This window comes from Carcharhinus amblyrhynchos, chromosome 22, assembly GCF_965287045.1.
Source record: "Carcharhinus amblyrhynchos chromosome 22, sCarAmb.v2.hapA, whole genome shotgun sequence".
Lineage (NCBI taxonomy): Eukaryota > Metazoa > Chordata > Chondrichthyes > Carcharhiniformes > Carcharhinidae > Carcharhinus > Carcharhinus amblyrhynchos.
Window position 1 is genome coordinate 26729284 of NC_137345.1, and position 16402 is coordinate 26745685.

Here is a 16402-nt window from a genome sequence, read left to right on the forward strand (position 1 = left end):
ATTATGATGTGAGAAGATCATTCACAAACATATAAAAAGACATCCAAATATAAAAATATCCAAATAATTGCTTAGCATGTCAGACACTAATTGTATAAATTCACGGGCAGTTGTCAAAAAAGGGCAGCATGGTGGCACAGTGGTTAGTACTGCTGCTTCACAGCAGCAGGGATCCAGGTTAAATTCAGTGTTGGGTCATTGTCTGTGCAGAGTTTGCACGTTCTCCCCGTGTCGGTGTGGGCTTCCTCTGGGTGCTCCAGTTTCCTCCCACAGTTCAAAGATGTGTGGGTTAGGTGGATTGGCCATGCTAAATTGTCCTTTGGTGTTAGGGGAATTAGCAGGGTAAATACATGTGGTTATGAGGATAGGGCGTGGGTGGAATTGTTGTTGATGCAAGTTTGATGGGCCAAATGGCCTTCTTTTGCACTGTAGGGATTGCATGATTCTACCTTCCAGACATTCCGAGGGAAAAAAGTAGTTGTCAAATGAATAATAACAACAAACAAGTTTTGACTTGAATCGTAAGAAACACTGCTGGGATGGAGGTCTTGAGATGCAATGGATAACACCCAAGCCACTGAGCCATTAGCCGCGGGTTCAAATATTACTGGCCAAAGAAGACATGTTCATTATGCAACCAAACAGGTTGAGTGTCATCCAACACATGCCAAAGGCAGGCAGCAAAAGCGGGAGAGATTCCTGGTCAGCCAAGTGATAGAAAGAAAATTGGATCCTCTTCCATCACTGTTTGTAGCTCCAGGTGACAACATGCATGTAAAACTGCACATGGCAACAGCAACCTGGACTCCATGGGGAGCCATGTGGCTCTCGGCTGGACAGCCAATGTGAATCAGACAACAGCACAAGATTCGATCCCTGTTCCAGTTGAGGTAGATACAGGACCTGCCTCCTTGCCTGACTCATGGTGAACGCTTTGGCACTGTGAGTCAGACCTGCCTTTGGGCAAAGAACTGATGACTGCTGAGACAGAAAGTAGGCAGTTACAGTTGGGAGTGGGAATCAGCTAGAGACAAGCATGAGGAACCAGTTGTTGGCATGATCTGACAACACACAATGGCCATACATGAGAAGTGGACATACTTGTGAAGCACTGGGTCAGGGGTGGGTGCTGCTGGATTGACGTGTAGCCACAGTCAAACCTTCAGAAGGAGGGAGGAAACATAAGTTTCAAAGTTTAAAGAATTAAATCTTTGATAAATAACAGTGCACCCTGCTAATGTACAACATAGTGTGTAATTTGCTCCAGATAAAGAGAACCATGTAGGATAAAGGGTTAAATGTGCATACAAATTTCTACAGCTATGCCAGTCCAAAGGTCACATTCCAATTCAAGGGTCGTCTGAGTTCATCTTTGGTTTGTAACTCCATATTGTTCAGGCACGCAGCTAATAAGACTGAACACTGAAAACTGAACAACATGTTTTATTTTCATTTCAATTTTTTTTTGCTTTAAAATCCTTCTACAACTTGCCTTGCTGATCTGCTCCAGGTATGTCTCTGGATGCATCTTCAGCTTCTTTGATAGCAGTTTGCTCTTTATTTTTCAACTTTGATGATTGTTCTTTCAGAAGCTGTTTTCAAAAGTTTCCGAAAATATTCTTTCCTTGGAACTATGCCTATTTTCCTATTGAAAATGTTTTTAACCTTGTTTTAACGATGTTGTTTCATGTCCTATACCTACATATACACAAAACTTAATATTATAAAGCAGCTTCACAAATGTTCACATGACTGCAGTGTGAAAGTCTCTTGCTTTTCAAACCTTTGATCTTATTGCATTTGGTGCCACTGTGCTTTTTCTGAGATGATCATTACCCGATCAAAACAAGGTCCTCCAGTGTAGAATTGGTGTGAAAATGGTGATAAACCCTTCCATTTCAATGTTCCTCACTTGGCCTTCTCCATCTTGATAAATGGCCCCTGCCATATGGGAGGGTTCAAGGTTCAGCTGGAGATGGTCATGCATTTATCATTCTGTATTCTTGGTTCAACAGAGGCGCATGCAGCACTGGATCAAAGAATGTCCTCAAAACCAATGGTACGTGTCAGAAGAGGCGGAAGTTGCAAGCCAGTTTTAAGGACTAACCTCCATAAGTCGAAGTTCCTGATTATTGAATGAGCCGACTTATCTATACCAATTACCAGAGCAATCACGCTCCTTGGTGAAGAAAAGGCACATGGCAAAATTTGTCCAAACTTGTATTGCTTACGGATTGCCACTCCCAGTGATAAAACTTTTGCTTTGGGTTTCTGGAATAAATCTGAGGATCACAACTGGGATATGCTGTAATTATTAATATTCATTTTTTTTCTGAATGGACTCTTTTCCCCTATCTGTTGGACTATTTATGTTAATCCTTTTGTACTCATGGTGCTAACTGTACTGTACAGAGCTCTGATATAATCAGCAGGTGAAGAGTGGCACCTATTGGCCATCCACACACATTTTGTAATTCTACTCAGTACTTATTGATGCTTCTTGACAATTATTCGTATTTATATTTGCTTTTTAATCTTATTTACAAAAGTCCAAGAGCTAATTCGTGTCACAGTATTGTAATAACATTACGACTCCTGTTAAGGATTAAAAAGCCAAGTATATTAAAAAGTGATATGCTTTACTGAGAGTGTAAAAATAGTAAGTTGACCACTCAAATATTATCAACAGAGCTACAATGCTGGACCTGCATAACATTATTGTAAATGGATATATTCGTTCAGAAATAACATTCCGTCCAAGAGCTTGGGTCTTGTATTAAAATATCACCAGAGAATAGGTTTTCTGTTGAGAGTTGTATGAAAACCCTTGATGAAATTGTTCTTGTTGTGAAGTTAAGGGTCAAATCGATCATCCCATTATGTTGACGGTAATAAAAAGTAAAACCAAGCGTATGATGCCGAGTTGGTCATGATGAGTCAGTGATGGTGGGTGAGTAGAGGTGACACTGGAAAGATACAGAGGAGTAAAGAGTTTGTGGATCGTTATAGATACGGATGGAAGAGGTCACAGAGGTAGGGAAGGATGATGCCATTGAGGGATTTAAACAAGAAGATGGGAATTCTGAAATTGGTGACCGGGGAAATGACATGTACCAGCCACCATAGTTTCACAATGTTTTCTACAATTACGAAGAAGTGGACTAGATATCAGATAAAAGAAAAACATTGGCCTCGATTTTGCTTTGGTGGTGGCAGTAAGTGACATTTGGTAAGTTGCTCCTTTGGAGAACCAGCACAAACACGATGGGTGAATGGCCACCTTTGGAGGTGTAACTATTCTGTAAATTTGTGATTCTTTCCTCTCTTGTGTATTTCATGTGTTCCCATTACTGTTTTCAGCTAATAAAGTAGATTATATTGTTTGCAGGGTGACATTTCTGGCTATTATTGCCCATAGTGAAAGATGAGTAGAAAGTTTATTGTAGGGGTAAATGAGGCCCAACTAGTAACAGTTGGACTGACTTTTTGTACCGCCTGCTCAGAACACAGGACTAGCCTCTTCATTTAAAACAGAACTCCAGCCAAGAAGATTTTTATTGTGCACTTGATTTTTTTCTCATCTTGCACCTTCCCTCCTGAAGTGAAAACTCTGACTGGAGTTTTGGCACCAGAGGTCCACTGCAGTCTCTTTCAGAGCTGCATCAAAATGGCTGTTCTTCTCGTGTTGATGAGGTATTTACTATCATAGAGTCATAGAGATATACAGCACGAAAACAGGCCCTTCAGACCAACTCATCCATGCCAACTAAGTTTCCTAATCAGAACTAGTCTCATTTGCCTGCATTTGGCCCATACCCCTCTAGACATTCCCTATCCATGTACATGCCCAAATGATTTTAAATGTTGTAATTGTATCCACCTCTACCATCTCCTCTGGCAACTCATTCCATATCCGCACCACCTTCTGTATGAAAAAGTTGCCCCACAGGTCCCTCTTAAATCTTTCCCCTCTCACCTTAAACTTATGCCCTCTAGTTTTGGATTCCCCTATCCTGTGGAAAAGATTGTGGTTAATCACCTTATCTATGTCCCTCATGATCTTATAAACCTCTATAAGATCACCTCGCATCCTCCTATACTCTAGAGAAAAGAGTCCAAGTCTATCCATCCTCTCCTTATAATTCAAACCTTCCAACATTCTTGTTACATTCTTGTAAATCTTTTTTGCACCCTGATGACTGCTGATCCTATCCCATCTTCAAATAATGTCCACTTTCCAGTGGACCTCACCAGTGTTCAGGAGCCAGAACACTGTCAATTTCTTTCCCCCAGCTTGAGGATACCAAGACCAGTTGTGGTATGTCAGTTCAGAGCAATTAAATTGAACCTGATACTTTCTTGTGTAGCTCTGTTCGATTCTACGTAACCCAGTAAGCAATTGCAAGATCCTTTTCTTAAAAAGGGAAAATTAATGATTGGCCTTCTTTTCACAACTGCTTAAAGGGTGAAAATCAGAGGAGAGACCAGTAGCCCCACTCCCCTTCCCCATTCTGTTTCCAGTTTTATCCATTGATGCTAACACCCATGTTCAACTTTAGAGATAAAGAGGAAATGTTTTATATTTTGGTATGGCAGGAAAAATAAATTGCTCAAGCCCAGGAACTGCTTGACTATCCAAAGCAAAATCGAGCGAGAATAATGAAGTTGTCACCATTTTGAGTAATATCACAAAGCAAGTTAACCTGATCCTTTAAACCCTGGGTTGTCTTAATAGTAATCAAACCAATTTTCCTGAAAGAACTAACAGGAAACTAACAGGGTTAGGGTTAGGGTCAAGGGGCAGCTAGTTGGCACAGTGGTTAGCACTGCTGCCTCACTGCACCAGGGACCTGGGTTCAATTCCGGCCTCAGGTGACTGTATACAGTTTGCACATTCTCCCTGTGTCTGCGTGGGTTTCCTCCGGTTGCTCTGGTTTCCTCTAAAGATGTGCAGATTAGGTAGATTGGCCATGCTAAATTGCCCCTTAGTATCAACCTTAGGCACTAATAAACTATGCAAATGCTGCTGAGAGTCAGGCTCAGACACAAAAACTGCACTTGACACCAGTGCATAAATGACTTTTTAATTACCTTTTGTGAACTAATTTTTAACAATATATTGTATTTGCAAAATTAATTATTTCACATTTTTCCTCAATGTTAACAAAGCAAGAGTTGTAATGTTTATGTACAAAAATGTTTTAAAAGATGGAAATTATTTCTTATACAATGTGGTTCAGCTGGCAACACTGAACATGTTGCTGTTAATGTACAAGTAAACTTATCTACTGGTCATTGCAACACTCTGATGAATTATTATACATCATTATACCTCATCTTTTTCAATAGGGGAATACTAATCATTTACATTAAATAATTACAGGTCCAGTTTTCAATGTCGTTTCTAGATTTGGTGTTATCACATAGTGCTTTTTAATAAATGACAGTTCAGCAAAGTTTATCACTGGATTTCATATTATAATGGTTGTACACGGTTAAGTCTGTCTTGCACACTGAAGTGTTACTTGTAGGTAACTGCAGGCAGCACAGTGGCACAGAGGTTAGCACTGCTGCCTCACAGCTCCAGAGATCTGGGTTTCCCAGCTTGGGTCACTGTCTGTGTGGAGTTTGCACATCCCTGGATGCGTACATTAGAGAGATTAGTAGGGTAGATATGTGGGGTTACAGGGATAGAACATAGAACATAACAGCACAGTATAGGCCCTTCGGCCCTCGATGTTGCGCCGACCAGTGGAACCAATCTAATGACCCTCTAACCTAAACTATTCCAATGTTATCCATATGCCTATCCACTGACCATTTGAACGCCCTTAAAGTTGGCGAGTCCACAACTGCTGCAGGCAGGGCATTCCACGCCCTTACTACCCTCTGAGTAAAGAACTGATCTCTGACATCCGTCCTATAACTACCACCCCTTAATTTAAAGCCATGTCCCCTCGTGTTAGCCATCACCATCCAAGGAAAAAGGCTCTCACTGTCCACCCTATCCAATCCTTTTATCATCTTGTATGCCTCAATTAGGTCACCTCGTAACCTTCTCTCTAAGAAAAATAACCTCAAAATAACCTCAGACCTCAACAGGGTCTGGGTGGGATTGTTGTCAGTGCAGGCTCAGTAGGTCAAATGGACTTTTTCTGCACTGTAAGTATTCTACAATTCTAAGTCTAAGAAGCAAAGTCCCAAAATATTTAGGCTAGAGGCCAGGAAATATCTCTCTATGAAATTCCACAGAACGTCAAAATTGGGAATATGTAAATTGGAGGAAACCTTTTGACATTAGTTGTTAATTGGTTTGGAACATAGAAGACAGAGAGCGGGGGTGGAAGGGAACAGTCTTTGATCAGTGGAATGTGACAAGTGGCATCCAAGGATCTGTTCTGGAACCTCAGGTTTTCATCAGACACAGTAATGACTTGGATGATGTAATACCCAGTTGTTTACAGCTGATGATAAATTAGAAAGGTTGTGTCAAAGGCAGCAAGAAATTACAAAAGGATGTAGGCAAACTATACAACCAAAACTTTACTAGATGGTATTCAGCATTAGGAAGGATGAGATCATGCATTTTGGATTGGAGAAAGACAAAACAAAATTACTTCTTAATAATGAGACTAGAAGTTGTCGAGGAGCAAAGGGATTTAAGGTGTCTATGCACACAGATCATTATGAGCTAGTAATGTTAAAAAAAGTAATGAAAAAGGCTAATAGAATTTGGCATTGTCTCAATAATACAAACACGAGAATGTAATGTACAGAGTCTTGGTTAGATCCCAACTGGAGTACTACATTCAATTTTGGAAACTGAACCTGAAGGCAAAATTTTGTCTGATGGCAGAGTTTCCCCTCCCACTATGGGGGAAGTTGGTGGGGGGACACATTCCTGCTGTGCTGGGCTGCTCCACAGCCAATTAAAGCTCCATGGATTCCGATTGCTTGGATTCTGACATGTTGGAGACAGAATGCAGGTAAGTGCTGGTAAGGTGGGGATAGGAGGAGAGGAAAAGGGGACGCAGACTCATGATCTGGAGCGCAGAGAGTCTGGGTGCAACCTGAAGACCCAGACCTTGGGATGGCTGCACCTTATTCATAGAATCATAGAATCCATGCAGTACAGAAGAAGGCCATTCGATCTACTGAGGCTGCATCGCACTCAAGCCCACTTGCCTCCCATTTGTTTAATACTGTTCATTTACTATGAGTAATCCACCTAAACTACGCATCTGTTAAATAGCTGAAAGCATCTTTTTAGCATAGCCAATTCACTTAACATGCTCATCTTTGGACTGTTGGAAGAAATCCATGTGGACACAGGGAGAACATGTAAACTCCACAAAGTCACCTGAGGCTGGATTGAACCCAGATGCTTGGTGCCATGAGGTGGCAGTGCTAACCATTGTGACACCATGCCATCTGAAACCCAAGGGAAACTGAAAGGGGGGGCCAGTATACCACCTGTCCTGCCTGAAATCCAAGCAAGCTAACCTGATGGAATGACTGCCTCATCCATGAACCCATCCCAGCAGCAAAAACTTAATTAACCATCCATTAATTGGCCACTTAAGAGATTCAATTGTGGGAAGGCAGGTGGGCTGCCAGAAGCCTCACCTGTTCTCCTATAAAACTGTGGACAGGTCAGGGTCAGGCAGGAAGGCAATGAAATCTGGAGAATTTTACAGACCTCTGAATATAAGAGCTGTAAAATTCTGCCCTAAGGAAAGATATATCAGCCTTCAAGGATCTGTAACATGGATCCTCCAGTGTTTAAAGGATGAAACTATGAGAAAAGTTTGCCCAAATCTGGTTTATTTCTGTTGCGGTTTTGAATGGTGATCTAGTCAAAGCTTTGACTGTCACCTGAGAGACAGAGGGCAGTGGTTTTGTGCCCATGTTATCTGTGAGCGCAAACAGTAATGGGGGAAAATTTTGCAAGACTCGGAAAAGGTCAAGTTCTATTTATTTATAAATTATAGTTAATAGTCTTCCTCAGTATATTCCCCCCACGTTAGAAAGTATCCCCTCACCAGTGTGGCGTCATGATAAAAATTTATTTATTAGTCACAAGTAAGGCTTATATTAACACTGCAACGAAATTACTATGAAATTCCCCTTGTTGCCACAATCCGGCACCTGTTCAGATAAATGCACCTAACCCGCACATCTTTGGACATCATGGGATGAAACCAGAGCACCCAGAGGAAACCTACACAGACACGGGGAGAATGTGCAAACTCCACACAGTGATCCAAGCCAGGAATCAAACCCAGGTCCCTGGAGCTATGAGGCAGCAATGCTAACCACTGTGTCTTTGTACCACCCATGTTGGCGAGGTATAGCCCCGGGGCAGAAAGGGACATGCCTGGGCAGTATCCTGGCACTTCCCCCTGGCATTGCCATGCAGCACTGCCCCTGACACCTCCTAATTCTGCCATGTCACTGCAATGTCAAGGGGCAATTGAAATGGGGCCCCTCTGGGGATAGGGTTCTCCTTATGGCCTTGTGCATGTGGTGTGGTTCTCCATATCTGTTGCTGGGAGGGGTGTCCCTGTATCCATAAGAGGGGAGCGTTGCCATTGTGAGTGTGTGGGTGGTCCCCTTATTCATTGTGGGGTGGGGGAGGGTGGTGTAAATGCATTTGCTTTAGAGCAGATAGTGTTGGCCAAGCCTCCAGATATTTCCTGCACAGTGTACTGGATTATGTGATAAGAAAACCCGGCTCTGTGCAGCTGGAGAGCTGCACGCCAGTTTATTCACCTCAGCCAAAAATCTGTGCACAGAGTGGAAAATTCCAGCCAGTGGGAAAGTCTAAATAGCAGCTGGTCCTCCAGCTCCTCCTGGCTGAGTGTAGATTCTGGACTGCACATGCACAGACACCAAAGATGCTCAGGCAGCAACCAGAGGATGCTCCAGCAATCCCTCCATCCACTGCCCAGAGAAATACTGGAGAAATAGCATACCCAGAAACCATCATATGGAACACAGGACAGCAAGGAAAACAATGGGATGATCCCATAAAGTACAGGACTGTTTGGATTTGATTGGGTGGATATGGATATGATCCTTCTGGTCAGAATTTTTCTTTCTACATTCATGGGACACGCATGTTGCTGGCTGGCCAGCCTTTATTGCCCATCCCTAATTACCCTTGAGCTGAGTGGTTTGCGAGGCCATTTCAGAAAGCAGCTGAGAGTCAACCACATTGCCGTGGCTCTGGAGTCACATGTAAGGCAGACTAGGTAAGGACGGCAGATTTCCTTTCCTAAAGGACATTAGTGAGCTACATGGGTTTTTCTGACAATCGGCAATGGTTTCATGGTTATCAGTAGATTCTTATTTCCAGATTTTTTTCATTGAATTCAAATTCCACATCTATCTTGGTGGAATTTGAACACTGGTTCCCACATTATCAGCTGAATTTTTGGATTAAACCTGAGTCCCTGGTGCTCTATTTTACTATCATGAAAACGTTCTTAAATGCTTAAAGTCTTAAAAGTTTTGCCAAGGATAATAGATATATTTGTGATTTTTTTCCATTTATCTGTAATATATTTTTATTGCTATATTTGCATTTTTTGTCATTACGAGGTAATTATGAAAATGACAAAAAGTCTTGTGAGGGGCTGAAATTCAATTTGCCCAAGGTGATAACAAGCCTCAAGCTGGCCTTGTGGATCCAGCTTCACTCCAAGATAAGTCGGACAGGAGTCATGCCATACAAGGTTGACACAGCAGCAGTGCCAACCATTGTGGCACCATGCTACACTTAAAGTTGCCTTAACCCATCAAGTGACTTGGTATGGGTGAGTGCGGGAAAGCATCTGCATTCCTTGTACTTGTGAACAATCATCTACAATATTTGTATAAGGTAAAAGATATTCTTATACCTTACACCATGCTAAAACTAGTTGTGTTAGTGGTGATGCAGGCCACATATTGAGCAAGGTTAGATGGTAGATATTTTAATAATCTATATTTTCTGCTAAACTGACATTTTATTCTTTACTGCATCAAGGTTTCATCCTTGCAAATAGTGAATGCCTCTCTTTTGTTGCCTGGTAAAATTAGCTGAAAAAACAGCTCTGCTGTAACCTAAAAACTTGCCAGGCAAAAATGAATTGACAGATACATGTCAAAGGTTGGAGGTATCAAGGTATTAAGAAAGCAGCGATTTTTAAACATTTGATGCAATTTATTATTGTCACATTTATTCGTATATAGTGAAAAGTATTGTCTCTTGCTCGCTTTGCAAACAAAGCATACTATTCATAGAGAAGGAAAGGAGAGGGTGCAGAATGTCATGTTACAGTATTACAGGTTGCACCTTACTTAATGAATTAGAAATTCCACATGCAACATTTCCCGAAAGTGTGAAGTCCCCAGTACCAGTAGTTAGATTTATCAACACTAATACGTTGTATAGGATGCCAAATCCACAGATTGTATTAAGGATAACGCTTCAAATTCCAATAACTGCGACCACGGCAATTGATAACAATTTAAGAACTTCCATGACACAAGGAAACTAAATTATCTAGCATTCCTCATAATAGAAAATGAAATATAAATGTGGAAAGTGCTATGTAAAATTGGCAGACCAAAGGTCAAGGAAATAAAACTAGTTCGGAAAATGTAAGGAATTGCACGCCATTTGTTGCACTTGTCCTTTACTTTTTCATTTCATTAATTTATTTGCACAAGTTATTTTCTTAAGTTCTTTTCCTACTTTCTACTATTTTACTATCATGAAAACATTCTTAAAGGTTTAAAGTCTTAATGTTTTGCGTAGGATAACAGACATATTTGTGATTCTTTTCCATTTATCTGGAATATATTTTTATTGCTATATTTGCATTTTTGTCATTATGAAGTAATTATGAAAATGACAAAAAGTCTTGTGAGGGGCTGAAATTCAATTTGCCCAGGATGATAACAAGCCTCAAGCTGGCCCTGTGGATCCAACTTTACTCCAAGATAAGTTAGACAGGGGCCATGCTGTACAAGGTTGCCACAGAAGCTCACATTTAGTGTTCATTTAGCATTCCTGTTACCAAGATTTGGTTTGATTTATTGTCACATGTATTGGGATACAGTGAAAAGTATTGTTTCTTGCACGCTTCACAGACAAAGCATACTGTACATTGAGTACACAGAGGAGAAGGAAAGAAGTGCAGAATATAATGTTGCAATTACAGATACCATCTGAGGTCCCGATTTTTCAGCCTTGCCCCTCACCTCAGGTATGGTGATCACCACTAGTCAGCCCTCCCCCTCAAAGGGAAAGATCATCTTAATATATCGTAGATTCATTCAAAAATCCGATGAGGGAAAAAATTGTCCTTGAGTCGATTGGTAAGAGTTCTCAGACTTTTCTATCTCTTTCCCAAGATGGAAGAGAGTATGTCCGAGTGTATGGAGTCTTTGATTATGCTGGCTGTTTTTCCATGGCAGCGAAGTGTAGACTTCCCCAGCCTTCTCAACATTGCCCCTCACCTGAGGTGTGGTGATCCTCAAGTTAAAATCACCACCAGTCAGCTCTCCCCCTCAAACAGGAGAGCAGTCCATGGTCACCTAGGACTATGGCGACTTTTACCTTTACATTTAAACATAGTCTACAACAAGATGAAAAATGGTGGCTATTATTTTGTGGGGATTTGGTTTGAACCTCCATTTCTGGAAGTACACAGATATGATGATCAAAGTGTTGAAGTTAAAGTTTATTTATCAGCCACAAGCTTACTTTCACATCACAATGAAGTTATTGTGAAAATCCCCTAGTCGCCACACTCCGGCGCCTGTTCAGGTATATTAACAGAGAATTTAGCATGGCCAATTCACCTAACCTGCACATCTTTGGGTTGTGGGAGGAAACCAGAGTACCCAGACGAAACCCACGCAGTCACAGGGAGAACGTGTAGACTCCACACAGCCAGTGACCCAAGCTAGGAATTGAACCTGGGTCCCTGGCACTGTGAAGCAGCAGTGCTAACAACTGTGCTACTGTGTTACCCTCAGTGGACTCAATGAAGTCAAAGGTGGCTGCTTGGGTTAGATCGTTCTCCAAATGCAAATTTGATGACTTTGTTGGCAGCATGTCGCTCATGTAGATACTGAAAAGCTTCGATGCCAGTACTCAACCTTATAGCTTTCCATTGTTGAGGAATGGAGGGTGAGCTGACTTTGTTGCCAAGTTGGGCACGTAGCTGTTTATTACTCAGTATCGCACAAAGCAGGCATAGTATTTTGTGGCAGGGGACGCTCTTCGTGAGTTTCAGCTCAGACCCTATCATTGGCCAATAACAAAGATTCTTGACAAGAATGATCAATACTGTTAATACACTGGCTTTCAAAATGCCCGGGTCAAATGAAGCAAAACTAAATCCTTAAAGCTTCCAAATTGACAAGGGATACTGACAACCAAATGGCTCAATGATCGTAAAATGATTGTACATTTAAAGTAAATTTACCATAGTGCCAGATGACCATAGGCTGCTCTTCCCTTTGATGGGCCTTCATGGAGTCAGTTAGCTCAATTGGCGGTATGACTGGTTTGTGATGCAGAGCAATGCCAACAGTGTGGGTTGAATTCCCGTACTGGCCCCACTTTCTCAAATTGTCCCTCACCTGAGGTGTGGTGATCCTCAGGTTAAAATCACCACCAGTTGGTTCTCCCCCATGGACTTTACTGAACCTAACAAACCTTGAAGCTTTCCCAATATATAAAAAAAAATTGCTTGTCTCTTTGCACCTTTCTGTTTCTGTATTTGGCAACTTTACCTTTGCATTTAAATGTGGCCTGTAATAAGTTAAAGATCTCCACAAATCTAGGCCACACTCCTCTTTCCTACCTTCTGGAGTCTGGGTAATAAGGATGAAGATTAGGAGAAATCAGCTTCTGTATTTTTTGGCACATTACAGAGCGTTTAGAGAGCGAATTCGTGTTTCATTGAGTCTCTAAAATATCAACCAGTGTTATGGGTACTTTCTCACTCATTTACTTGAGGATTTTACCTTGCATTTAAATATTTCAATAATTTCTAACTACCCATCTACATTCTTCTTCTGAACATATACAAAGTTTACCTTCACATTTTTCAGCTAAAAACGTGAGTGATTTCATGACTTTACTGAACCTAATAAATCTTGAAGCTTTTCCAATATAAAAATATAATTTGCTTGTCTCTTTGCACCTTTCTGTTTCTGTATTAGGCTCTGTTCATGGCCAGAGAGAAGCAGTGGGTGTGAGGTATTTCTCAATTGATGACAAAATGCTTGTTATTGGCAGTGAGTGGGGAAAACAGCATCAAGACTTAGCTCATGAACGAGCATGTCAAATACTTACAGTTTCAATCATTCTTCTCAAATGTGTGAATGTATTTCCCTATAAAATTCCAACATTTAGAAGTAATCCATTCTTTCAAATCCTTTCTGTGGAAACATGGTCCAAAAACTCTAGAAACATGACAATCATTTGCTGTAGAAAATATGAAATTACATTAGTGATAAGCAATAAGGTTTAAAGACAAAACACTTAAGTCATTAAATGCCCATGAATTGGAAAAAGTGATCTAAGTGTCTAATGGATGGCTAGATTTCAACACAATAGGTATAAATGTAAAAACAAGGAACTGATACCACAATTACACATAATGATAGGGTGATCTCATTTGAAATATTTCTTTGAATTTCACAGTGATAATTGATGCAGCTGGAATGATTCTCAGCGATACAAAAAGTACATTTTTATTTGTGTATATATATTATATGTGTATAAATGTGTATTATATACAATAAATATATGAAAATTAAGTTAACTTGCTTTATTGTTAGCACAGCATGAAAAGCAAACTGGGACAACTGTAGGCTGAGGAATAATTCCATTTAAACTGTGAAACTTTGAAGTACTTCACTGCACAGAGAGTTTCTTGAGATCAATTAAAGTAGCTTCAGAAGGAATCTTGGTGAAAAAATAATGCGCATGCTTGGTTACTTTAAATGCTGTACAATAATTGCCCCTTTGATGTGGAACATTTCATGTAAGAACAAAAACGAGAGAGTTATGTTGAGTATATTGGGTGGAATTCCTGGTCTTATATGCCCCGCTACTGCTGCCATAGGACACAGACAATTTGGCGCTCAGCTAAATCTCCATTCACAGCAGTGGGACCGGATAATTCCAGCCACAGGCGAGCTCGGAGAATTCAGAACCTTGTGTTTGGTTCTTGATGCCGCACTTTAGGAGGGATAGAAACATAGAAACTAGAAGCAAGAGTAGGCCATTTGGCCCTTCGAGCCTGCTCCATCATTCATTTTGATCATGGCTGATCATCGAATTCAAATCCTAATACTCGCCTTCCCCCATATCTCTTGATCCCTTTAACCCCAAGAGCTATATCAAATTTCTTCTTGAAATCAGACAACATTTGGTCTCAAAGGATGTGAGGGCACTGGAGAGAGTTCAGAAAAGATTCACAGAAATGGCTCCAGGAATGAGAAACTTCAGTTTTGAAGATTGATTGGTGAAGTTGGGGCTGTTTCTTTCGCAGAAGAACAAGGCTGAGATAAATTTGATAGAAGTATTTGAAATCATGAGGGATGTAAAAAGGGTTTAAGCTTTTAAAGTTTATTTATGAGTGTCATGAGTAGGCTTACATTTACATTGCAATGAAGTTACTGTGAAAATCCCCTAGTCACAACGCTCCGGCATCTGTTCGGGTACACTGAGGGAGAATTTAGCACGGCCAGTGTACCTAACCAGCATGTCCTTCAGACTATGGGAGGAAACCGGAGCATCCAGAGGATACCCACACAGACATGGGGAGAACATGCAGACTCTGCACAGACAGTGACCCAGGCCGGAATCAAACCGGGGTTCCTAGCACTGTGAGGCAGCAGTGATGACCGGTGCACCACCGTGCTGTCCGGAGTAGAGAGAGAGAAACTGTTCTGACTTATTCTGAGAATGAGAGGGCACACATTTAAAATGATTGGCAAAAGAAGCAAAAGTAGTATGAGAAGAAACTTGTTCATGCTGTGAATGATTAGGGTCTGGAATGCACCACCTGAGAATGTGGTGGAGGCAAGTTCAATTGAAGCATCTAAAAGGGAATGAGACTGTTATCCAGGAAGGAAGAATGTGCAGGGTTACGGTAAAAAGGCAGGAGAATGGCACTAACTGAATTGTTCATTTGGAGAGCCAGTGCAGACACAATGAGCCAAATGGTCTCCTTCGGCCCTGTAACTATCCTGTTATTCTAATTCTGTGAACAATGGGACAAAGCTACGATGAGAAAATAAAGCTATGTTAAATTCCTTGCCAAAGAAAGGTGAAAGAATGAAAGGTTTGAGGTGCTTTAGGTAATGACATTAAATTATAAATGACCTTTTCACTTAGTAGGAAATCTAGAACAAGGGAAACACAATCTTAAGTATTGAATACAAGATAGTTAAAAAAGTGAATTCAGAAAATCAAATGAAAATGTTGAACACATTAACAGAGATGAAAGACACATAGTAAATTGAAATAATGAAAGGAAAAACCATTAAGAAACAAAGAGGAAAGGTCAGGAATTTACATTAAAAAGATAGTGTTCATAAGACATAGGAACAGAATTAGGTCATTCAGCCCATCGAGTTTGCTCCACCATTCAATTACGACCAATAAGTTTCTCATTCTCCTGCCCTTTCCTTGTAACTTTTGACCCCTTACCAGTCAAGAACCTATCTATCTCTGTCTTAAATAAACTCAATGACCTGGCCTCCACAGCCTCTGTGGCAATGAATTCCACAGATTCACCACCCTCTGGCTGAAGAAATTCTTCCTCATCTCGGTTCTAAAGGGTTGTTCCTTTCCTCTGAGGCTGTGCCCTCAGATCCTAGTCTCTGCTACTAATGGAACCATCTTCCTCACAACACTCTATCAAGGCCTTTCAATATTCTGTAAGTGTCAATGAGACTACCCCCCGCTCATCCTTTGAAACTCAGAGTTGTCTTGGCCAACAAAATGAACAGCTGAATCTTGCTCCTTTTATCCTAAGTCTGCAGGAAGAGTCAGTTGTTGTGGCCTGGAAATACTTGATTTGTTCATTGGTTTGAATCTGAGGTAAATCTATTTCTCAGATGACAAATTAGCTCATTCATGCAAGTCAACGCCCTTGTATTGAGACAGGACTAATCTTGTTAGAAATATGTACAAAGTTAAAAGTATTTTTGAGCTGTGTAGTCACTGCATTTCCCATCAGTGTGAAGTAATTTAGTTAAGCTTTTCCATATATTCCACATATAGTGTTCAACAGCTCCACCTAGTGCCAGGTTTACGAGGATATGAGGGAACCGGGGCACCGGCAGTGTGAGTTGTTAGGAATTTAGATGAAGTTTGCTGATACTT

The 16402-nt window shown here is 40.9% G+C and overlaps 1 protein-coding gene across 2 annotated transcripts in view; it reads left to right on the forward strand.

Annotated features, from left to right (window-relative positions):
• The window catches only part of LOC145357011 (innate immunity activator protein-like), a 63711-nt gene extending 59639 nt beyond the window's left edge, over nucleotides 1-4072 (forward strand). For both annotated transcript variants that reach the window (XM_080210054.1, XM_080210053.1), the window contains exon 10: nucleotides 2016-4072. In XM_080210054.1, the coding sequence (XP_080066180.1) occupies nucleotides 2016-2099 (84 nt within the window). In that variant the 3' untranslated portion in view covers nucleotides 2100-4072. The remainder of the gene's footprint in view (nucleotides 1-2015) is intronic.
• The last annotated feature ends 12330 nt before the right edge of the window (nucleotides 4073-16402 follow it).